General features: G+C 26.0%; 1 protein-coding gene across 1 annotated transcript; it reads left to right on the forward strand.

The window, feature by feature from the left end:
• Positions 1–313: 313 nt before the first annotated feature.
• LOC145845231 (1-phosphatidylinositol 4,5-bisphosphate phosphodiesterase gamma-2-like) lies at positions 314–24,456 on the forward strand. Its single transcript, XM_082952653.1, has 31 exons — positions 314–404; positions 1,301–1,355; positions 2,027–2,176; positions 2,533–2,626; positions 4,223–4,238; positions 4,946–5,056; positions 5,716–5,837; positions 8,455–8,540; positions 9,048–9,168; positions 9,414–9,499; positions 9,899–9,984; positions 10,166–10,223; positions 10,514–10,587; positions 10,771–10,905; positions 13,959–14,080; positions 14,425–14,581; positions 14,850–14,914; positions 15,479–15,601; positions 15,910–16,090; positions 17,043–17,161; positions 17,655–17,736; positions 18,079–18,160; positions 18,434–18,591; positions 18,850–18,964; positions 19,372–19,496; positions 20,031–20,118; positions 21,658–21,797; positions 22,294–22,408; positions 22,549–22,627; positions 22,964–23,073; positions 24,344–24,456. Exons 1-31 carry the CDS (start codon positions 324–326, stop codon positions 24,454–24,456), a joined length of 3,249 nt encoding a protein of 1,082 aa, XP_082808779.1. The 5' UTR covers positions 314–323.
• The last annotated feature ends 1,988 nt before the right edge of the window (positions 24,457–26,444 follow it).

The raw sequence follows: 26,444 nt of genomic DNA on the forward strand, positions 1-26,444 counted from the left end.
AACTTCTTGATATATTTTTTTATATACAATTTTTCAACATAACCATAAAGTTTATGTTATGTTGAAGCTCGTTTTAACATTGTATAATAATTATTCAGTAATTCAAAAATATAAAACTTTTTGAGATTAAATACGTATTTAGGTTTATAAAACTTCGGTAATTTTGTATATATAGAGGATGTTTATCAATGACTTTGATTAGTTCAGTTTCTAAAAAAAAAAATTTCTGTTTTTCATTTCAATATCTGTTATTTACTGTTTAACTGTGTTTCACTTTCAGCTAATTATTTATCGTTATATTTTAGTTCGTAAATATATATAAAATGTACAAAACACTAGAAGATGGTACTAAAATTACGAGATTTTCCACGAAAAAGAATAAATGTGAAGATAGTTTATTAAAAGTAAGAAATAACATTGTATAAGTAAAAATACTATTAAGTCTATTTAGAACATTGTTATCTTTTAGTTAAATGATTTAAGGTAAAGATATTTATTGTAATATAAATACTTAGTTTTCTTTTATATACTTTTCCAATAATACTTGGGAAAAACTATTTAGTTTTTATAAACGATTTTAAAACTTATGTTGAACTTTTAGAAAATAATTTATTTCATTTCCATTTTTTAGTAATTAATTAAAATGTTATGTTTTATATTGTTTTTCACAAAGTTTTTTTGTTATCAAGAAACATCTTAAATTAAAATTTAAAATGTTATAAGCATGTTTTTTTCAGCATAAAGCTTTTATACATTCAAACTTGAGTTTTAAATGTTATTCACTACTATATTAGTATCAAAAAGAGATTAAAAATTTCCTTTAATTGGAAACTCTATGTTAGAATTTTAATTGAAAAAAAAATTTGTTTTAACATACAAACTTTCATGTTTTTCGTTTTATAATACTATTTGAAAGAAAATGATTCATAATTTATATAGCTGTACGTAACTTACAATTTTTATTGAAAAATTTCATCACTTACAGTGTAAAAAATTAAAAACGTAGTTAACTTGTTTACACAGACCACTATATTATTAAAAAACTTATTTATTCTAAAAATTCTACGCAAAAATTTTCAAAAACAAACTAGTTCAGTTTTCATCAATAACTTCTTTAAACATTTTGTTACCTAATCAAAAATTAAATAATTTAGATTTATTTTTGTAAAATTACAAGTTTGTTTTGTTGTAAACTAAATTTCTGTAAAATAAAAATGTTTTGTACGATTTTTAAAATTTATCACAACTATGTTTTTATAACGCAAAAAAATTTTTACAATATTTTTTTCATTTTTTCAAGGTAGATTTGGATGCTTACCAGGTATACTTTACTACAAACAAAGAAAGAATTAGCAGTTAGTTATTTGAGTTAATAATATATTTTATTTAATAAGTATACCGCCAACTTTAGTTTCTTGCTTAATGTTTTTAACTCTTTTTTTTACTGTGAATAAGCGAGTATAAGTAGATTTTAAAACTTATTACTGAAATCAAAATAGTTTTAAGTACGAATTTTGTTAAATTAAAAGCAGAGACCATGTTATAACATTAGTCAAAATTGTTATACGCATAGTATCAAGTAATGGTGATCAATTTCAAAACTTTTCAGATGTTTGTTATATATTAGACACAAAAATAAATACTTTTATTGATACAGTAGAATACAAAACTACCTAAACACACTTGTAAAATAATTAAAACTTAAATATGCTTATTTAAAGCATGTTCTTCGTATTTATTTTCTGAGCATAGCAAAAAAAAATGAACCAAAATTCTTTTTAATATTTTACAAAGAACTACTATACTAAAAACCTAAAAAAACAGAATTAAGGACTTTAAACTTCAAGTATAATGATAACTGTTTGATTTTTAAATTTTCAACAGTACAAATAAACGAAATAAAGGAAAGAAGTACTCTATATTAATAAGTAGTTACTTGTATGTTTAATTTTCATAATTAGCACAAGTATTGAAAAATAAACTCTATTTTAGATCATTTTTTTTATTTTCAATAATTTCTAAACAGTACAAATAAACGAAATAAAGGAAATACGCAAAGGCAAAAAAACAAAGAACTTCTACAGATTATCGGAACAAGCGAACAACTATTCCAGTGATTGTTGTTTTTCGTTATTGTATGGATGTCAATTCAATCTCAGTGTATTCTCAGTTGCAGGTCAATTGTATTGATGTTTTTTTATTTTTATTACATATTTGTTGTTTTTCAATATTGTACGGATGCTAATTTAATCTGAGTGTGTTCTCTGTTGCAGGTCAATTGTTTTTTATTTTTTTTTACTTATTTGTTGTTTTTCAATTTTATATGGAAGCCAGTTTAATTTAAGTGTATTTTCAGTGGTATTTTTTTTTAGTTTGTTCTATAAAAACAAAATTACTAACAAAATCAAATTAGATAATTGTTTCTTTTTATCACAGGTGATAGAGCAAACATTTGTAGTAAATATTTTTCTAGCTCATAGTGAAAATTGTCGTAGTAAGCTTATAATATAAATAAATAACTTAATTTAACAGTTGATAGTGCAAACATCTGTAATAAGTGGATAAGTGGCCTGGAAAGTCTGATAAGTCAATCCAGAAGTTTATCCAGTTACGATGCCACTAAAGGGTTTGTATTAGTTTCGTACTTTGGTTTTGATACAAAAACTTCGAAGCTTTTTTACAGCAGTTTTATTCAAAAACTATAAATTGCTCATTGTGTATATTAAAGATATTATATAATACTTTAAAAGTGATATCTTAACCGCTAAGTTTTATTTCAAGTTTGACTTAAAGTTCTACAGTTTCAAATATTTTAAGATACATGTTTTTTTTTTATCTCTTACAATTTTAAGGTGTTTCGTGTTTTTTATACAGTGATTAATGAACTTAGTCTTTTTTTTTTTATGTGTACTTATTAAACAACAAACTTTTAATTTTTTTTACCTTTGTTTTAATTTTTGTCAATTAAAATTTTTTTAGTCTATAAATATTGTTTGTTTAATTGAACTTTTCACTGTTTTTAGACGCAACTATAAATTTAAGTCAGTATCACGTAAATTTAAGTTCATAAAAAACAAAACTTACCTTTACATAAAAAAAATTAGTAGTTTTCTTCATATTTGAATTTTTTGTAACCATGTTTAACGAAAACTTATTTTTAATAAATTCTCCCTAACCTTCAAAAGTCAGCTAAAAGCTTAAAACATTTTTTTTTAGGTGGTTGCACAGAGAGTTTCAGAAACTTACAAAAAGAAACATGTTAGTTTGAAATTTGTATTTACTTTTTAAGCACTCTTTTTATTTGTTTTTTTATTTTAGACAGTCTTTGATTTTACTTTCATTTTAGTTTTCCGGGTATAAACTAAAGACAAAAAAAATCTTATAATTTTTAATAGTTTTTAGGTTTTTCAAAGACATACATTGTAAACCAAAATCTTTATCAAATAAAACTCAAATTTAGATAAATATTATAATCGTAATCTTTATTTTTAATTTTTATAGCTTTATCGCTTATAGCTTTATAGCTTAAGATTATTTTTTAACAACTTTTCTACATACTTAGAAACTTGTATTTTTGTTATGTTTGTTAATTGCCGACTAAGCATTATACTTCAAGCAATAATGGGTGAAAAAAAGCTTTGTTGGCATTTGAAGTGCCATACTTTTTACATTTAACAACTAAAATTAAAACAATTTTTTATTAATCAAATAGTTAATACAGAATTAGCAGCAAGAATTTTAAAGATTGGTTACCATACATAAATATAAGAAGCCCAACAAAATGTTCTTGCAATGATGTAATAGAGGTTAGAAAATTGAAATTTAGTTGAACTAGTATTTGTTTCAGCATAATTCAAGAATGAAAATATAAATCAAAAGAACAAATAGTTTTATACGACAAAATGCTTGCAACTATGTAATTGAGGTTATCTAAACAATTACAAAACTTTTATCCAAAATTTATATCTATTGTTAGTTAGTACAGTACCATTAGTTATTTTTATTCAAAAAGTAAAGAACATCCTTGTAAAACAAAAAATATTACCAATGACCTAAACCATTGAATAGTTTTTATGTAATAATTTATTTTATATTGGCAGAAAAGTTTAAAACCTTTTCATTTATACAACATTAGAGAAACAAAAGTTAAAAAAAACTAAGTTTGTTTATTAAATTAAAGTTTATATATGTTTTACGATATGATCCACAAATATTTTCACAGAAAGTCGGACTTCAGGGTTCCACAACTCTAATGAGTTACAAAAACCTAATTAGTTTCTACCTACAGCTTTTAATTTACGAGCAGAGAGATATGTTGAGACAAATATTTCCTAAAGGGTTAGTGACTGTAAAGTTTGAATATTTCAATTGAAATTTTTTTTACTAAGAGTTTTTGTACACTAAAACTTATTTATTTTGTTGTAGTCATGTTTATAGCTTTAAAAAACTTAAAAAATGTTGTGTTTTTCTTTACTTTAATGTTATAAAACTTTAAATTACAAAATATCTATATTCTAAGCTTTTGGATTAAAAAATTCTTTTAATTTTTTCAGAAAAAGCATTTTTGCTGAGGACTTCAAAGAATTTCTAAATAAAAACCAAGTAGTTAGTTTGCAACATAATTTTAAAATTAAAATAAATACAAAAATTAGAGTTACCTAATTGTTTTAAAAAAAACTAAAGCGATTATTTTATAGATTAAAATAGTTTTACCTAACAAAAAACCTGCTAAGGTTATATTCAAGTTTTAAAATAATGCTCTTTAATAATCTATAAATTTTGTTGTAAACTTTTTATAACAGAAAATTGTTATAGTTACAGTTATTATGTAACATAATTATAATTATATCATAACTTAGTCATATAGGCTGTGTTATTAGTTTAGTTTTAAAACTTGAAACTGTGTACTACGAAAATTTTTTATTTATTCAAATACTTTTTAAAGGAATACAAACCAATGAGAGATGTTATAACTACAATGCAAAGAAATAAAGCGGACAGTAAGAAAATTCAGAACAATAACAGAAACAACCACCAACATTTAACTCAAGCAGAAGTTAGTTTGAAAATAATTTTAAATTTTTCTTTACATACACAAGGAAACATTGTAAATACTTAATAATATTTCATTTGTCAACCTAAAAAAATAGCTCTTTATTACTAACCCCAGAATATCGTTAATGTAAGTTTCAAAATTTTTCCTCATTACCTCAAGCTGTTTAAAAAAGCTTATCAAAGTTTGAATAAATTTATCAAACTGTTTAAAAATGATTTTAAGTTTAAGGAAACGTAGTATTAGTCATTATTTTATTAAATAATGGTTAATTTAAAAACAGATTTTATATTCAACAACTTTAAACCTTTATTTTAATTGATAAAACTGAGTGAAGCTAAATTATACTTTTAAAACTTCATAAAACTCATTTTTTATCTAAAAGATAAGTAAAAAAGCTTTTAAAGTTAAAAAACATTGAAGGTTAAATTAACATTTCGCTTTTAAATGTAAAAAGTTTACATTTTATTTCCTAAACAAACTAAGTAAACATACTTTTTTACTTATAATCTTTGTTTTACCATTCTCAAACTGAAATTTTACCAAGTTAAATCTCAAAATGAACTTATATTAATATGTCAAGTCTGGGTTTGCTAAATGTAGCATTATTCGTAGATCAATAAAACAGTTACAGTTGCATATAATCTAATACCTTGTTTCAGATGCTTCTTTATTTATTCTCAGAAGATAACACGATCTTAGATGTGGAGAAATGCTCCGAAATTCCTGAAGGAGAGTTGGACCATCCTCTGTCGCATTATTGGATCAATTCGTCTCATAACACGTTAGTTTTTAAATCTACTAAAAAAATATACATATGTATAACACTTTTACCCTCTATCTCATTATTGGATCAACTCGTCACATAATACGTTAGTTTTTAAATCTACTGAAAAAATATACATATATATAGCACTTTTACCCTCTGTCTCATTATTGGATCAATTCATCACATAACACGTTAGTAGATAGATATATAAAAAAAAATTATTAAAAATAGTACCATTACCCTCTATCTCATTATTGGATCAATTCGTCTCATAATACGTTAGATTTTTAAATCTACTAAAAAAATATACATAAATATAACACTTTTACCCTCTATCTCACTATTGGATCAATTCGTCACATAATACGTTAGTTTTTAAGTATTTTGAAGTTAAAAAAAATCTATATATTAACTTATTTTAATTTACAATGCTTCATTTATCTCATTGTTGGATTAATTCGTCGCAAAACTCGTTTATTAGTTTTTAAATATTATGAAATCTTAAAAAACAAAAAACAGTAAAAAAAGAAAAGTAAGCCTTTCAAAACTTTTTTCATGTTTTCTATTTTTTGATAAATACTTTTATTGAAACATAGTTGAAACATTTTAAAGAGTCTTATTTTTGGGCTGATAAATATAAAATACTTAGATAAAACGTTAGTGTAGGTTTACAAGTGTTTTAATATTATTAAATTTATTTTATCAAAAAATAATTAAATATCTAGTATTTTATGAAAAATAACCTTTTTTTACTTTTTGTGAAATTAGTTAGGGTTTGACAGAGACTTTTGGACAGTTGCTATTGTACTTATCATAAAAAAATAATTTTTATGTTCTAACAAACTTTTATAGTTTGAATATTTTAATCGAAAAAAATTCCAATGCTTGTAAACAAATACACTTTAATTTTTTTATTTTTTTTTACTTCTACTAATCACAATTAATTTTTAAAAGATGGAACACTTTTACTTTTTTATAGTTAAGTAAAAAAAACACATATACAAAACATAAAAACATTTCTTCAAAATCTTATAAAAAACCACATTTGCTGTTGTAACATAGTAAATGATGTGGTGTAATAAACCAAACATCACTGTTTTATTTATTTTATTACGGTTTTTAAATGATTCATCGTTTTTGTATTCTAATTTTGATAGTTTTTGTTAGCTCTACAAATTGTTATGTTTTTGATTGTATTTCATATTTATATTCGTTTCTAGTTAATTTTAGTGCTATGTAATTATTTTGTTTACTACTACATCTAATCTACAAAATTCTGAAGTAGGCCTCGAAAAATATGTTTTTACATGAACATTATGAATCGGTCTATACTTACAGAGACAGTTTATTTATATTTTAAACTTTTTTAAACCATCGTTGCTCGTGAATATTAAAAAAAAAAAGTGTTAAACGTTATTAACTAAAGTTATGTCTTTGTTTTAAAATTATGAGCCATGACTCGGTCAAATGTGGTCTAAAAGCATTTATCTGTGGCATATTTAGCAGTTTGCTTTTAACTTAAGACTTAAATATTTAAAAAGAGGCAAGTTTAAGCTTTATATAATTGAAAACTTACAAACTTGGTAATTTTTGAATTGTGATTAAACTGTGCTGCTTAATGTTATATCTAACTACTAGCAAATTTAAAAATGTAAGTTTTTGTTCGAAAAAGATACTAAAATATCTTAAAAATTACTTCAGCTTGCTAAGGATTTTTTTTTTGTAACCTTTAATTTTAAAGTAAACCCGGTCCGTTCCCCATATAAAAACTACCGACCCCTGCACTAAACTAAAAACCTGAAATTGGGATGATGAAATCTGATGTAGTGTTCGTTGATTACAACTGTCACGTTAGGAATCGTGGCGTCAATAAGTTTTTGTTATACAAAAAGCTTCATTGCTTTTAGATACGAAAAAGTAAATGTTAGATAGTTGCATGTTAAAACAGAATTTTAGTGTAATAAAAGTGTTATTGGTTACAGAAACCTGTTTAAGTAGAAAATGATACATTAATTTCAAAGAACATGAGTTAAAAAAGATTTAATAAAGATATTAAACAAAAGATCAGTTAATACTTTTTTGAAGTGTCCAGCCAGAGTAGTTTTTTTTTTACTTTGTTAGAATACAGTACTAAATGATGTTATTATTTTATATATGATTATTAATGTATTGAGTACTAAGCGTTTTATAAAGAGTTGAATTGTTACTGAGAGTTTTAGTAACCTAACATGTTAAATAGAATTTATTGAACGATAAAAAAACGCTCAAAATATTTGGTCTTAAGACCTGGTGCACGAAGAACCTTACGGTTATCGAGTCGCACACCACGGATACCTTTTAATGTCTTGTCCAGGACAGGAGTAAATGAGTAAAGAAGTAAAAGGATTTCTTTAAAAATAATTCTTGAATAAATAAACTTGTATGACCATAAACTAATGTTTTCAGAAGTATTTAAAATGAGATCATGTAACTAAATACTTTTATAAGTTTCTAACACGGAATCTTATGGCTATTTAACAAACACTAAATAAACATGAACTTCTAGATATTTGACGAACATAAAGTAGTTAAGTAATCTTACTAGTGTTCAAAAGAAAATATGTTAAAAAAGTGCATAATATTTTTTTTTCAGATACTTAACAGGAGATCAATTAAGAAGCGAATCTTCAGTGGAGTGTTACGCAAGAGCTCTTAGAATGGGCTGCAGATGTATTGAACGTTAGTAATAAAAATAAGTAATTAGTTATTAAATTTTATTAAACAACAAAAAAGCGCTTAGAATAGGATGTAGATGTATTGAACGTTAGTAAAAAATTAGTAATTAATTATTAAATTTTATTAAACAACAAAAAGCGCTTAGAATAGGATGTAGATGTATTGAACGTAAGTAAAAAATTAGTAATTAGTTATTTTAAAATAGAAAAACTTTTGTTTTTTTTAATAGGTAAGGTTTTTCTTTTGACAATCAATCAGTATAACTACTTTGTTTGTTAATTATCTAGTTTTTCATACATTCTAAAGTATTGAACGTAAAAAGATGGACAATTTTGTGCATTGCTTTTCAGCGTCTTTGCATGATAAGACTATTAAGTTTCATCACAGTTTTCACCTTATCAAGATGAACTATGGAGCTTTTAAAGTCTTGGCGTAATAATTTAAATATTTTTTTATTTAGTACAACTTTTAGTTTATTTTTATGAAAGTTTTTTATTTTATTTTTTACAGTGGATGTATGGGATGGCCCGGATAACACTCCGAAGATAACTCACGGGAACACACTTTGTACAAATGTGAAGTTGATATATGTTGTCAAGACTATAAAAGAACACGCCTTTGTGACTACAGAGTTAGTATTTAATATATAAATACACTGCGGACAAATGTAAAGCTAACATACAATTAAAAGATAATACATCTCTACTTTTTGCTTATCATAAAAACATATACAGTAAAACTATATTAAGCGTTTGTGACTTTAGACACATAAAAAAAGGTAGAAATTTGTTTTGCTATTTTGCTATACAGTATCTGTCAATTTCGGTTAGTAGACTTATTACTTACTAATCTATTAAGAACTTGAAAATTTTACAGTTTACCTCTAATATTATCAATTGAAAATCATTGTGGACTGAAACAGCAAAGAGAAATGGCAAAATACTTCGTTGATATATTTGGAGGTACACGTTTTAAAATACTTTGAGTTTTATTTTTAGTTCTTAAATAAATGGATCTAATGTCATTTGTTCATAATCTATACAAAATGAATGCGTTAAAGTTTTAGTTTTTAGCATTTAATTAAAGTTGAAAAAAAGAATTAACAATAATTTTAAGACAGCTCAAAGCATGATTTTAAATAATTCTATGTTTTATCTTTTTTTTTTCAAAAAAGGTATTTTGTGAGTCAGATTGTTGCTATATATTTTATGTTATTTCGTTTACACATATACTTAGTTTTTACAGTCTTAATAATGTTCTAGTTAGTTTTAGCATGTCATTAAGAGTTTTTACAGTAACTAAATTACAACAAAGTTTCTAGTAACAACACTTTAATAATTAAAAAATAAATTAAATTGTAGACATGCTGCTTCAAAAACCGGTGAAACCAAAATATAAAGACAGGTTGCCATGCCCAAATGACCTGAGAAAGAAAATTATTCTAAAGGTATAAGATTCTTCATTTCAAAAAGTATTAAACTAAATGTATTGAGTTTTTTATCATAACTAAAATCAATTGCTTTTCAAGATACCCAGTTTCTTACGTTTAAAATTCCGTTTTAAGCCTTGAGCAACGGTTATAAGTGACAGAAAATTAGTAGTTTTTAAATTCTTAATATTTTCTTTAGTACAAAAAACTAAACGATGCCACAAAGAACACGGAAGAACTGCTGAGAACGGAATCTGGTTAGCTAGAAACTATATTGTTTGTATACATATATATATATATATAAATTTTTAAGAATTTGTTGGTATACCATGTGCTATTAAGCAGAGTTGTCATGTATTGATTTCTTTGTAAACTTAGCTGTTTTAGCGCTTTGACGCTTACATCTACATGCGTCTAGTGGTGTGGTATTAAAGAAAAACATCAATACAATCATTACAAAACAACTGTACATGTATCTAATAATAACTTGACTAAAGTAAAGCCTCAGTTTGTGAGATGTGTTAAATATACACATTTTTAAATGTAGACCATTGGGAAGATAGAAATCAATCTTCAGTTGTGAAAATGGGAAAAGTTTTCCTTGAAGATCAAATGTTTGAGGTATGTAATGTATTAACAAATTATATATAACATTATATAAAGTTATATATAGTTTGTTAAAATGTGATTTTTTTTTTTTAAACTTGATGCTTTAGATTTTCAAGTGTTGCATATAATACACATAGTTATTCAAACGAATTTAAGTTTCAATATTAATAAACACTATATTAATTTTTTCATCAGCAATGGAACGCTCACTACTTCGTGTTAGCAGACGACGGTAAGATGCTTTACACGGAAGAAACGAATCAGGAAGAAGAAGAACCCGAAGATCTTAGGAGGTGGAGCATTAAAAGAAAAAAGGATCTTAGTTTGAGGGTTGGTTATTGGTACTGAGATTAAGTTTTCTGTGTTTATACAAAGTTATTGAATAACAAAAGATAGAAGGATCTTAGTTTGAGAGTTGGTTATTGGTACTGAGATTAGGTTTTTTGTGTTTATACAAAGTTATTGAGCATCAAAAGAAAGAAGGATCTTAGTTTGAGAGTTGGTTATTGGTACTGAGATTAGGTTTTCTGTGTTTATACAAAGTTATTGAATATTAAAAGAAAAAAGGATCTTAGTTTGAGGGTTGTTTATTGGTACTGAGATTAAGTTTTCTGTGTTTATACAAAGTTATTGAGGATTAAAAGAAAAAAGGATCTTAGTTTGAGGGTTGGTTATTGAGATTAGGTTTTTTGTGTTTATACAAAGTTATTGAGCATCAAAAGAAAGAAGGATCTTAGTTTGAGAGTTGGTTATTGGTACTGAGATTAGGTTTTCTGTGTTTATACAAAGTTATTGAATATTAAAAGAAAAAAGGATCTTAGTTTGAGGGTTGTTTATTGGTACTGAGATTAAGTTTTCTGTGTTTATACAAAGTTATTGAGGATTAAAAGAAAAAAGGATCTTAGTTTGAGGGTTGGTTATTGGTACTGAGATTAAGTTTTCTGTGTTTATACAAAGTTATTGAATATCAAAAGAAAAAAGGATCTTAGTTTAAGGGTTGGTTATTGGTACTGAGATTAGGTTTTCTGTGTTTATACAAAGTTCTTGAATATCAAAAGAAAAAAGGATCTTAGTTTGAGGGTTGGTTATTGGTACTGAGATTAGGTTTTCTGTGTTTATACAAAGTTATTGAATATTAAAAGAAAAAAGGGTCTTAGTTTGAGGGTTGGTTATTGAGATTAGGTTTTTTGTGTTTATACAAAGTTATTGAGCATCAAAAGAAAGAAGGATCTTAGTTTGAGAGTTGGTTATTGGTACTGAGATTAGGTTTTCTGTGTTTATACAAAGTTATTGAATATTAAAAGAAAAAAGGATCTTAGTTTGAGGGTTGTTTATTGGTACTGAGATTAAGTTTTCTGTGTTTATACAAAGTTATTGAGGATTAAAAGAAAAAAGGATCTTAGTTTGAGGGTTGGTTATTGGTACTGAGATTAAGTTTTCTGTGTTTATACAAAGTTATTGAATATCAAAAGAAAAAAGGATCTTAGTTTAAGGGTTGGTTATTGGTACTGAGATTAGGTTTTCTGTGTTTATACAAAGTTCTTGAATATCAAAAGAAAAAAGGATCTTAGTTTGAGGGTTGGTTATTGGTACTGAGATTAACTTTTCTGTGTTTATACAAAGTTATATTGAGTATTAAAAGAAAGAAGGATCTTAGTTTAAGGGTTGGTTATTGGTACTGAGATTAGGTTCTCTGTGTTTATACAAAGTTATTGAATATTAAAAGAAAAAAGGATCTTAGTTTAAGGGTTGGTTATTGGTACTGAGATTAGGTTTTCTGTGTTTATACAAAGTTGTTGAATATTAAAAGAAAAAAGGATCTTAGTTTGAGGGTTGGTTATTGGTACTGAGATTAGGTTTTCTGTGTTTATACAAAGTTATTGAATATTAAAAGAAAAAAGGGTCTTAGTTTGAGGGTTGGTTATTGGTACTGAGATTAAGTTTTCTGTGTTTATACAAAGTTATTGAATATTAAAAGAAAAAAGGATCTTAGTTTAAGGGTTGGTTATTGGTACTGAGATTAGGTTTTCTGTGTTTATACAAAGTTCTTGAATATCAAAAGAAAAAAGGATCTTAGTTTGAGGGTTGGTTATTGGTACTGATATTAGGTTTTCTGTGTTTATACAAAGTTATTGAATATTAAAAGAAAAAAGGATCTTAGTTTGAGGGTTGGTTATTGGTACTCAGATTAAGTATTTTGTGTTTATACAAAGTTACTGAATATCAAAAGAAAAAAGGATCTTAGTTTGAGGGTTGGTCATTGGTACTGAGATTAGGTTTTTTGTGTTTATACAAAGATTTTGAATATCAAAAGAAAAAAGGATCTTAGTTTGAGGGTTGGTTACTGGTACTGAGATTAGGTTTTCTGTGTTTATACAAAGTTATTGAATATCAAAAGAAAAAAGGATCTTAGTTTGAGGGTTGGTTATTGGTACTGAGATTAGGTTTTCTGTGTTTATACAAAGTTATTGAATATCAAAAGAAAGAAGGATCTCAGTTTGAGGGTTGGTTATTGGTACTGAGATTAAGTTTTCTGTGTTTATACAAAGTTATTGAATATCAAAAGAAAAAAGGATCTTAGTTTGAGGGTTGGTTATTGGTACTGAGATTAGGTTTTCTGTGTTTGTACCAAGTTATTGAATATTAAAAGAAAAAAGGATCTTAGTTTGAGGGTTGGTTATTGGTACTGAGATTAGGTTTTCTGTGTTTATACAAAGTTATTGAATATTAAAAGAAAAAAGGATCTTAGTTTGAGGGTTGGTTATTGGTACTGAGATTAGGTTTTCTGTGTTTATACAAAGTTACTGAATATTAAAAATAGAAGTTTTAGTTTGAGGGTTGGTTATTGGTACTGAGATTAGGTTTTCTGTGTTTATACAAAGTTATTGAATATTAAAAGATAGAAGTTTTAGTTTGAGGGTTGGTTATTGGTACTGAGATTAGGTTTTCTGTGTTTATACAAAGTTATTGAATATTAAAAGATATAAGTTTTAGTTTAAGGGTGAATTATTGAGTTGTACCACAAAAAAAAAACAAGAGCCAAAATTTACAACGAAAATGTAAAAGAGTATAGGGATTAAAACGATTCTATCCAAAACGAAAGGTCTTAATTTAAGGGTTAGTTACTTTGAAGAGACGTAGCTTAAACCAAGCTGCAGCCTTTCAGTTTTCCTGAAATACCATTTATGGTTTAAATTTAGATTTTTTTAATAATTCAATTACATAAATTACTTTCGTAAAAAACACAATCACAAACAACATCCTAAGAAAAATAAAAAACTGCTTTAAAAAATTTGTTCAAGCATGTTTACGTAAATCCCTGATTAATTGACAACTCAAGTTGCAGAGTAGTTTAACAACTAACTTTAATCCTACTCATTCAGTGGTTCCACGGCAAAATGACGAGACAGGAGGCGGAACGGACGTTTGCGAAGTTCAGCTATCAGGAGGGAGACTACATTGTGAGAGAGAGGCAAGAGAGCGAGACGTACGCTCTCTCGTTTATGTAAGTTTTTTTTGCTTTAGTTCTCTCGTTTTAAATACTTGAGAAAAACGAAAGATAAGTTTTTTTTGTGTTGAATTTTATGTAAACTGGTTTTTTGACCAAGAGCGCAAAGATTTGTAAATTTACAGAATGAAAAACTAAAACTTTTACAGTTTCAAGTGTTTTTATATACAAACTGTCAAATAACATTAATACAATGTAATTTTTAATAAAGTTAGTAATATATAAAAAAAAACCTCAACATAACGTTGTATGCCACATTCTCATTTTCATAGGAACTATTCTAAAAAAATAAAGTAAATATTTTAGACTAAAAAATAATATTAATAGTTTTTAATTTACAGAATGGACAACGTGGTACGTCATATTCGTATTCAGAGCATCGAGTCAGAATACGGAACTCAATACTACCTGCTAGCGGAGAAAACATTTTACTCGTTGTTTTCCTTACTGCAGCATTACAAGAACAACGATCTGATCAGTCCAAGCTTGACGAAGAAGGTGGGTTTTATTTTTCTTATTTATTTTGCTTTCCGTTTAATGTTTTATTTTTATTGTGAGTTTTATTGTGATTTCAGATATTTTTTGTTGTACACTACCTATCAAATTAAGAGCAAGAATTTTATATACAAATTTCTAATAAATTCTATACATTCTTAAGACAAGTTTCTCTTGTTTAACATATATATATGTATCATTTTGTTATACATTTACTAAGTCTATAATTAAAATAAAGAAAATAAATGTATTTATATATAAACATGTTCAGGTGAGATTTTTCAATCCGGCTCCCATGCCTGACGATGGCAGAAGGAGCAACCACAAACACCAGGAGTTAGTTAAGTAATTAAATATAAATAATAATGTAAATTTGACTAGTTACTTACTTATTAATCGAATTACTTATCTATTTCTTATAACCACAAACATCAGGAGCTAGTTAAATGTATATTACTTTTCACTTATGTAGTTCCTATTTCACAAAAAGCATCAAGAGGTAGATAAGTGTATATGACTAATATATTAAATATTACTTTTTACTTATGTAGTTCCTATTTAACCAAAAGCATCAAGAGGTAGTTTAGTATACACTTTCATCAAAAATATAATTAGCTACTTTTTCATTACCCTACCTACTTTTCTAAATCTTAAACATCAAGAGCTAGTTAAATAAATTGTTTTTACATTCTTAAAGTTTTCTCCTTTTTGTTGTTGACTTTCTCCATATGAATCTAGAAGCAATAACCGCAGCTTAGACTGTTTTTCATTGTTTTTGACTAATTTAAAACAATGCTATATAAAACTATTACAACTTGAATATTTTTTGAATAATCTGTTATTACTATAAAGTATGACAGTTTGAATTTTAATTTTATTTTATTTAAAAATTTAACGCAGATGGTACCATGAAAAGATGAGTCGTGAAAAAGCTTCAGAATTGATCATGAAAATCAATAGAAGCGGAGCATTTTTGGTGCGAAAATCCTCAAGATCGGACGGAACAGATGCAATTACTTTCGGGTCGGTTAATAAATATAAATTTATTTAATTATTTATTTTTCTGTTGATAAAATCATCAAGATCTAACGGAACAGATGCTATAACTTTTGGGTCGGTTAATAAATAAATATTTATTTAATTATACCTATTTATTTTTCTGGACAAAAACATTAACGAGATCTGACAGAACAGATGCAATTACTTTCGGGTAAGTTCATCAAACAAACAACTAACAAAGACACTTATACAAATCGGAAAACACTGTAAAATACTGTAAAGTCAACTACATACGAAACAACTACTTTTTATTATATTCTACATTTATACAGTGCAGAAAACTCGGTCAAACACTGCAAGGTGAGTTACATATTAGACGACAATGGAGACGACTGCTTCATGGTGGGAAACGCCACGTTCCAATCAATCACTGAAATTGTTTCCTACTATGGCATGTATGCGTTGTACAGGAACGTGAAACTCCGCTTTCCCGTTACGAAGACCCACATTAAGGTAAGCTAATTTCATGTTTATACATATATATATATATATATGTATATACTACTACCACGAAATGGCTGCGTTGTATCAGAACGTAAAACTTCGCTTTCCGCTATGGTTTCAGAACGCGAGTCAAGTTTGTTGCAGCAAGTTAAGTTAAGTTGTGCTGCACAAAAACCTTCATTATTACTACGTCATAATGCTTATAAATTTTCAAATTTTAGCTTTAAATTAATGAAAATAAACAATATAATTTTAATTAATAAACTTTAGCTTTACTGAGAAGTATACAGGATGTTATATCTCATATACAAAACGGTCGTCTAAATATGTTTGTTTATTATATAACCTGATTAATATTTAGCTCCAATTTAACTTGTCGAGCGCTATAGACCAGAACTTTTTAAAAACTATTAACATGTATATGTTATCATTATGGCATGTACGCATTGTACCGGAACGTCAGACTACGATTTCCTGTTACGAAGACCACATCAAGGTAATTACTACGTCATAACTGTACATTGCGTCATAAATGTACAACTACAATTTATTAAGTATATTTTCACATTATGCTTATTTAATGAGTAAATTTGAAAATAGAGAGGTTCTAAAAAATAATTGTACATGCCAGTATATATTATTGAAACAAAATATAACAGTTTTTTCTAATGCGATTGTTTCTCTTTACTTCTAAACAGAACAATTCATCAGTCAGAAAATAACATAAAACATACGTCAAAATACGCTTAAATTAAGCTAAAACTTTAAGCATTGTTACCTTACTAGATACAAAAGAACTTTCAAGCAATAAAAACTTTTTTACAAAATGAAATGATAAATACAACAATATTCGTTACAGGATATAATGAAAGTTAAAGTAACAGCAATGAATAGTTAAACGCCAAAATTCTATATAACATTTAATATAAGCAAAAAAACATTAATAAAATAATTTCTACAGGATTTACTGGAGGTTAAAGTTCGGGCAATACACGACTACCACGCCCAAAACCCCAGAGAGCTTTCTTTTCACAAGAACGCAATCATAACGAATGTACAAGACACTGAACATAAGGACTGGTTTGTTGTATTATGACGTCATAATATATATTTTAATAATCATCACGTATGTACAAGACACAGAACATAAGGACTGGTTTGTTGTATTATGACATCATAATATATTTCAATAATTATCACGAATGTACAAGACACTGAACATAAGGACTGATTTATTGTATTATGACGTCATAATATGTACATGTATATTATATCTATAATACAAAAACACAACTAATGCTTGTATTGTTTACTAAAGTTTCAACGTTTACCACGTTTAAACAGAAAAATATAAAGCGAAAAGCAAAATTTTTAAAAATGATCATTAAAAGCATATTATGAAGTTTCAAATAAAATTAAATTATGTTTACTGTAGTTTCAACGTATATGTATATTATAGACATGTACAAATTTTATAAACATCACTGTTAGCAAAATAGTTAACGTAAAGCCTGGTTTGTTTTATCTATTTGTGTATTCAGTACTGTCACACAAACTCAAGCTGTTCTCACAGGTGCACTGGGGACTTTTTAGCGAAGAAAAACTGCTACTTCCCCAAGAGCTACGTTGAAATTATTCAACACGAACCACACAAGGTTATTAATACAAATAAATTGAGTATATTGTTTTTCATAAAAAAGAAAATTTCAATATTGCTAATCATAAATAAGAAAATTCACACAAGGTCGTTTTAATGGTACAAATAAAATTAAAGTTTTGCTTTGCATAAATGTTTTTTGATCTAAATAAGTTACTAGTTGTGCTGTTTCCGAAAATCTTTATAAAAAGTTTTACAAAAAATTTTGTGAGTTTTTTTTTTTTAAACACACAAAGTTTTGCTGTTTCAAAATGCAGATAGCTTTTTTAAATTGAGTTGAAACCTTTGTTATAACAAAAGTTTTTTTTGCAAACATTTTTTATTGATTTTCTTATTTCAGGAAGACGACGCTGAGACCTCATCAGTTAGCTATCTCGGAAACATGCAGAAAGGAACAGTGGATCTCAAGGATTGCTTTTTAGGTAGGAATACAATTTAAATTTTTTTTGTAATTGTTATTCATTTTGCAAGGTTATTTATATTTATAAAAAAAGTAATGGGACCAAGATAGATTTGTTAAAGAACATTACCACTTTATTATGTCACACAACAAAAATTTGCAAGCAATAAAATAAAAATCATGAAAATTAAAACATTTTGTTCAGTTTTAAATCTCTTAAGTTTTTTATGTTTATTGCTGAAAACCATGGTACTCAACAGTTTTTTTTTTCAATGTTATAACTATTACGTCACAGAACAAAAAATGTCAAACGATCTGATGCCCTGCGTCATCACCGTGACGCAGAAAAACGGGAGAAAGGAAAATTTGGGGTGGAAAACGAAGGAGTCGCTGATCGAGTGGCATTCGGCCATTGATGACGTCATAAGGAAAATAAACAAGACTAATCAGCAGGTATGTGTGACGTCATAATGATATTCACAAAAACAAAGTAAGCAGGTCTCAAAGTGAAATCTCCTTTAAAGCATTTTTGATTGAGGCAATAATGAAGCGAAAATAAAAAAACTGAAATTTTAAATTTCAGGCTTTAGTTTGTGTGTGAATGGTTGATAAAAAAAAACTTTAAAGTTTTTATTTATTGCTTAAGTAGTAAAGACTTCCCAAAATAAAAAAAAATATTTTTGTTAATGTTTTTTTTTTTTTACTTTTCAGGTGGAGAAAACGTCGAAAAGTGGTGAGAAGAAGTACAAGATCGCCAGGGAGTTGTCAGATCTGATAATTTATTGCAGGGCCGTAAGATTCAACGAGAAAAGTTTCGCTATTAAAGGTAAAAGTAACTATTTAAGAATAAACAAAAATAAAGATGTATTGTTTTAATTTTCAACAAAATTTCTTTTAAATAAAGTTTTTTTCAACAAAACTTGCTGTCAATTATGTCATAGTTCTTAACATTCAGTTTAATTTCGAAAAAAAAGTATTAAAAATATCTGTTTGTTTGTTATAAAAACACGATGTTAAACCTTAAGATCATCTTTAGAACACTTAAGTCCTATATTTAACTATTTTTTTATGTTTCTTCCCATCTTAAACACTTAAACATTTTCAATTTAAGCATACTAGTTTTTTTTTTTTTTATGTTCCTATCTTAAACACTTAAACATTTTCAATTTAAGCATACTAGTTTTTTTTTATTTATGTTCCTATCTTAAACACTTAAACATTTTTAATTTTCAGAAAACAGGAACTGCTTGGAAATGTCTTCTTTTTCCGAGAGTGCTGCTGAAAAACTGACTGACAAAAATAAATGCGGTATTTTGTTGGAGTACAACGATTTACAGTTCTCTAGAATTTACCCAAAGGTAGTCATGAAATAAATAAAAAACTATTAAAATTATTAGTTATGTGTTTTAGTTAAATAAAGTTATGTAATGGTTAAAATGAACTTTTGAATGTTATCACTCTGAACACCCCTTATAAAACTTTTATGTTTAACTATTAACATATAACTTATATGTCTCTAAGCGATTAATAAAATAAACTAAAGGATAAATTCTACCATTGAAGAGTTTAAATTTTGCTAGTTAATTTTGATAACTTGCTAAACATTTATTTTCTTTGTTAAATTTTTTTTAAACTCTTTAATGCAATTTATATATGATGTAGTTACACTTGCTTATACATACCGTATAGTTTTTTTTTTCTTTTAAAATCAGTTTTGATGTAGTTATTTTCCATAATGTTTAAAACAAACAAGTCTTTTTGATAACACTTAATATATAACAACGTTTTATTGGTTAGATTTAATGTTCAGTACCTGATAAGATGAAAAAAAAATTACTCTTATAAAGCTTTTTCAAAATTCATTATCAAATTAAAATTTATTTTTTTTATAGGGAACACGCCAAAATTCTTCAAATTATTCGCCTCTCCAGTTTTGGAATTGTGGTTGTCAAATGGCGGCTCTAAACTTTCAAACTCCAGGTTAAAACAAGTAAAAAACTAGAACAAGGAGTATACTTTTTGTACGAGTAAAGTTAGCAATCTACTTTAAAGTTTAAACACGCATGCATGCAAAATATTCTTCTAACATTTTTTGCTGTTTTGTAAACACACCAATTATCTTTTTTTTTTTAAACTTTTAATAAAAGCGAGTGTAAATTTTTCACTCTGTAATCATCTTTCTAAAAATAAAGTTTTACTGTCAAATGCAAAAACGTTATTTTTACCGAAGTTTAATACTAGTAGCTATAACTAATATTTAATTACACTAATAGCGTTTAAAACGTAGTATACTAAAAGTTATGTACAGACATAATACACCTAGGCAGAACGTTAAAAAAATTCTAATAATAAAAAAGTTTAAAAAACTGATATGTTTAGACCAAGGGCGTAGCGTTGGAAGGGACACTGGCGCATGCGTGCCACCCAAAAATAAAAGAATTTAAAAAAGAATGTAATATCTTTAACTTTTATTGTTTATTTTTCTGCTTGATTTGCCTTTTTTCAACTATGTCTATCTAGTATTCGAAAAGTTAAACGAAATTTTGAATACCAATTAGTGACAAGTTAGGAAAGTTACCCAATATACTGATTCGGTGCGCAAGCGAAAGTGCGCACCGATGTTGATGAAAAACTCCTTAAGGAAAAATTTTATAACTTCTTTATTTCATAAGAATTTAGACTCGAAAAGAACGCAACTAATTAGTGTACCGCAGTAGTATAACCTTATGATAGGTTTTTCTACAAAAAGTTTACAAAAATACAAAAAATTAAACAATTTTACATGTTTTTTTTCATGCTACAATAAATTTAAGACTACTGCTAGTTTTCTGATCTTTAATTTTGTAAACATTCAAGAAAAAGCGTGTCGGCCTAAACTTTGTTTGTAATCTTTATTTTAAACAAATGCAATCAGGTGAATTAAATTAAAAAGGTATACTTTTAACTTTTGTACAAAGTTGTAATAAATTGTAATAACAGTTATAAAGTTGTTCTATTTTAAATTCTGTGTAACTTTATTTAGATTACGTACAATGAGGTGTTGTTATCACTGTTGTATTGTATATTAAAGATACAAGTATAATCATTTTTAAGATATAAAGTTTACTGTAAGTAGTAAAAACTATTTTTATTTAGTAAGTTTACATTTGTGCAAGTATAAGTAATTCTAATGAAATTTATACTTTTTTTTTATTTGTTTAGTTTTGTAATATATAAGTATTTTTCTAGACAGTTACTTTGAGCTTATTTTACTTAATTAATTTATTTTAATTATATTGCTTTAAAAAAATTCATTTTATAGCTAATTACAAAAGTTTTAATTTAGGGGATTTTTTGAGAAAAAAAGTATGCGCACCCCCTGACATACTACGCTACTGGTTTGGACTAAACCATATGAATATAGAACCGAATTGTGCTCTAAACAGTTTATAGTTTTGACATATTTAAGTGTACAATTTTTATACAAACAAAACTTAATTTAAGTATAATACTTATTTAATTAAAATAAATTCTTCACAGACAAAGCGATGCAGTTGAATGAAGCTAGGTTTGTTGTCAACAACAACTGCGGGTATGTACTGAAACCCATGAAAATGAGGGCATTAAAATTTCACCCCTACAATCCCCCAGATCAAATTGTTAAGAGAATTGAAATACAAGTTGGTATCTTAAATACAAATACTGAGTTTATCAAACGTGTTTATTTATGTTGACACAATCCTCCGCAAGAATTAATTAAAAGAATAAAATAAAGTTATTTGATTAATATTGGTATTAAATTAAGTGTGTATTACATTGGTGCAATCCTTCTCAACAGATTGTGTCAAGAAGAGTAATAAATTAGTCATAGGTGTGTATTTGTTGATATTGTTGACTAGAATATGTTTCTAGAAGGTTTAAGATATAAGTTGGTTTTTAAAATGAAGAAAAAAGGGAATACAGTCAGTCTAGATTGTAAACTAGCAAACTGTTTATCTTGACAATCTGTACACATTGACAAAAATATTTATATATAATCATATTATATCTATAATATAATGTTGTTTATCAAGGTGTTAAAAGGAAAAGACTTACCCGAAGTAGGAAAACAAATTACTTGTTTGCTAAACTTACATAGAATATATAAATGTTTTTAATAAAATTTATTTTTTTCAGGTTTTAGGAGGTAGACATCTGCCGAAAATAGGAAAACAAATAACCTGTCCGCTGGTGGAAGTTGAAATATGCGGTTGTGACTACGACAATAAAAAATACAGAACGCAGAAAATTGGTTAGTGATTTGGAATATTATTATTAGACAGCTAACATGATTTTTGAGTTTTTACGTTTTTTTTTACACTGTAATAAATTCTATAGTTTTTAAAATAAATTAATTATTTGAAATTTTAATAACAAAATTGTCGTTTTCAGATGAAAATGGTTTGGGACCTGTTTGGGAAAAGGAAAGATTCGTTTTTAACATTTTCAGTCCTGAGACTTCCTTTCTGAGGTTAAAACATTATAGTTATTGATATAAACTGTATTATATTTTTCTTAATTATCTGTAAACATTTTATTATATTTTTTTGTTTGTTTTAAAAAGCAACTTATTGTATAGATGTTAAGTTATTGTTTACTTCAAACAATTTTTCTGAAAGCCTATCATCATAAGTATCATTCATTTTACTGGAAAAATGGACATACACATTTTATCATAAAAAGATAAAAATAAAGCTAAATTGTTTTACAAATTTAACATCTTTAGATCGTGGTTTATTTGAAACGTTCTTCTCGGGATAACATAATGTGTGTTAATTAATTTAATTGACTTATTTTTAAATTAAAGCTGTGAAACTGAAAAATTTATTGTCAGGTTTTCAGTTCTGCATCAGGACAACTTCGGGGATCCGAACTTTTTGTGTCAAAACACGTTTCCAGTAACACATTTGAGAACAGGTATTTTTATTAGTCTAAGTATTTATTTTATTATTATTAATATATCTTAACAAATCGTTTTTAATTGCTTTTGTTTCATTTTTGTTAGTTTTCATGTCACAACACTTTCCTGTAACACATCTAAAAATTTGTAAGTTTTATTAATTTAAGTATTCAATTTACTTGTTTATCATTAGTATAATTTAAATGGTAGTTTGCAAGTATTTTTATTTCATGTTTTGTTAGTTTTTTTGTCAAAACACAATTCCAGTAACACATCTGAGAACTGGTAAGTTGTTGATAGTTTGACAAATTTTAATAATTTGAGTATTTATTTTATCACTATTAGTATAACTCAACAAATGGTTTGTAAGTGTTTTTGTTTAATTTTTGTTAGTTTTTTTGTAACACATCTGTGAACTGGTAAGTTTTTGATAAATTTAAATGTTAATTTTTGTTTTGTCGTTTTTATTTGATGGTTTGTCGTTCCTTTTTACCCATCTCAGAACTGGTAATTTTTAATTTTTCAAATAACTAGTTGTTATTTATTGGTACTATTGTCAGTTTTTTATTTGATGGTTTGCTTTTTTTTCTGTTATCCATCTCAGAACTGATAAGTTTTAGATTAATATTGTTTTTATGATATATTTAATTTAAGCATTTGGTTTGGTATTATTAAAATTGTTGGTATTTTTAAATAGTCAAGTTGTAACATATTTAATAAACTAAAACTTCATAGGTTTATTTTTGAAAAGTTTCGAAAAGTATTGAGGTGCTAGTTAATTGCTTAAATGATAAAAAATCGTAAAACTATCTTTAAGATTAAAATACTGATAGTTTCATGAACTCTATATGTACAAATTATTTTGTTTATTCTTTATAAAATCAGTTGTTTAAAAAAAGTTCAATAAAAATATAGGTTAGATCTTAATTAAGCTTTTAATATTTCATAAAAAAATTATTTTGTTGAGAGTTTGTTAGTTTTATTACCAGTTCCTAAACTAAATGGTGTGTAGCTCCATAACCGAAAGGTTTTTCTTTATATCAGGTCTATTGACCATAACTTTGTTTTATTTTTGTTCATATTTTTATTAATACAGATTGTTTTACTTGTTCAATAAGACATTATTTTTTTAATTTTTCACTTAAAACTTTTAACAATTCACTTATACACTAGATATTTTAACCAGCTTTGTTTTGGAAGTAGTTTTTTTTTCAACAATTAAAGTGACTTGTTATTGCGTGTCGAATAAGAAGTTAATTTATTATTTTTTACTTACTTTCAACACAGGATTCAGGTCTGTACCTCTGAAGAACGCGTTTTCTGAACCAATTCCTCTGGCGGCGTTGCTAGTACATGTGTCTATTGAAGACAATATCAAAAAAAGATTTTACACCAGTTAATAGAAAATTGTTGTTTTTATTGTTTTTTACATGCACTTTTTCTTTTAATTTTTCAAAGTTGCTTCATTGGTGTTCAAAGTCAATATTTTTTTTAGTGACACAAATTGTTTTTTTGAAGTTTTTTTGTTGTTTTAGCAGCAAAACGAGCTTTCTATATTTAGATTTCAAAAATCTGTAAACGTTTTATTGCAAGTTTTAATGGTATTTTTTTGCAACTGAGTTTAAAAAAATAGAATTCATTTCTATTTACTTTTTTGTAGTTTTTCGATATTTATGGTTTCAAACGCTTTTTGTATCTAAATAATTATAAGAAACTTTTTAAAATTTATAAATTTATATAACCACTGTAGATGGTATTAAAGTTCTTTTATTTAACTTATCTAAAATTTTGAAAAAAAAACTTTGACTTAAAATATTTTGTAAGTATAACCTAACTATTTATTAGGTTTTTATTTAAATTACCTGTAATTAATAATGCTAGAACACTAATTTAAACTTTTTTTCAAGATTTAATAATTCTAATACCTCACTTACTTTGAAAAATGTACCAAAAATTTAATTAAACTATTACATTGTTTCTCTTATTTATAGAAGAGATTGTACAACTAAGAAAATGCAAAATATTTTTACATCGTCTTTGTTGACTTTATCTGTTATTTGTTATTTATTTTTTCAAAGTAATTAGTTTCACACTTATAAACTCCTCTAGTTTGAAACTAGAGTTCTTTTTTATATATAGTTATAAAAATAAATGTTATTATATTTAAACAAGTCAATTCGTTCATACCGTTACCTATTAACAAATTTTTTAACTATTTGTAACTTGTTGAAATAAAAGTTGTACTTTATATAAACTTTTAATAATTTAATTTCTTTAAAAAGTTTTATATAGATTACTACCAAGTTGAGAAAAACACTTTTTATCAAAATATAAAAGTACAACTAGTATATCCTCTAATAAAGAAATCGACCAAAATAGTTTGTCATATGATTTATTTATCATAATAAAGGTACATTTCTTATCTAAATTGAAATTTTCTCATTGACGATGACGACTCATAGTGATAGTATTTTATTATTTTATAATATTACATATTCTAGTAACTTATAATTTTTATCTAGCCTATATTTATATTTTCAAACCGCAATAAATTAAAGTTCATTTTGTATGTCATATTGGTAATAAACACAGTTAAAAAAAACAGATCATTTGGCATAACTAAAGATGCTTTAGATAATTGCTTGACTTAGACTTTTCTTGCTTCGAATATTTACACTTGCTAAAAGAAAGTTAGTCTTTTCTTTCAAACAAACTAAAATAAGGTTTTTTTTTTTTATAATTGGTAAGTTTCACTATCTAATGGCTTGAAAAACATATAACTTAATAGATGACTAACACAAAATGCTACAAGATTTAGCATTTAATGTAGGACTATTTTTGTAGTTAATTAAAAAAACTAAAAAGCAAATAAAAACAATTTAATGTAATAAAGTATGCCTGCAGTGTTCTCACAAGTTTCATTTGGTTAACAAAAAAAATTAATTTTATTACTAGTTAAGTTAAGAAAACACACTATTCATTTACTTTTATTCTGTCACTACTACTGTCAAAACCTCTCAATTTAGCAATCTACTTTAGTTAGACACTATGCTATATTCTTAAGAAAAAATAAATAAAACTTTACTTAAATGAGACACCATCATAACAATACTTAAAGTAGTATCTACAATTATCATTTTATGAACTTAAACTTTTTAAGGGCCATCGAACGTAATAAGCTACCAAATGCAAACGACATCTTCTAAATAGAAAATTAATACTTAGTGTTTTAGCTAAACAAAAATGAAATTTATGGAGTTTTTAATTTAGAGCAGTATCTTCTATCAAAAAGTAATTTAATTGTGTGAAATTAGATCTTTGCTGAAAACAATACGATCAAAACTCTACTTCTAATTTTATTTCGTTTAAAGCAGCTTTGTAAGTTTAG

This window comes from Thalia democratica, chromosome 9 (assembly GCF_965202585.1).
Source record: "Thalia democratica chromosome 9, ktThaDemo2.hap1.1, whole genome shotgun sequence".
Lineage (NCBI taxonomy): Eukaryota > Metazoa > Chordata > Thaliacea > Salpida > Salpidae > Thalia > Thalia democratica.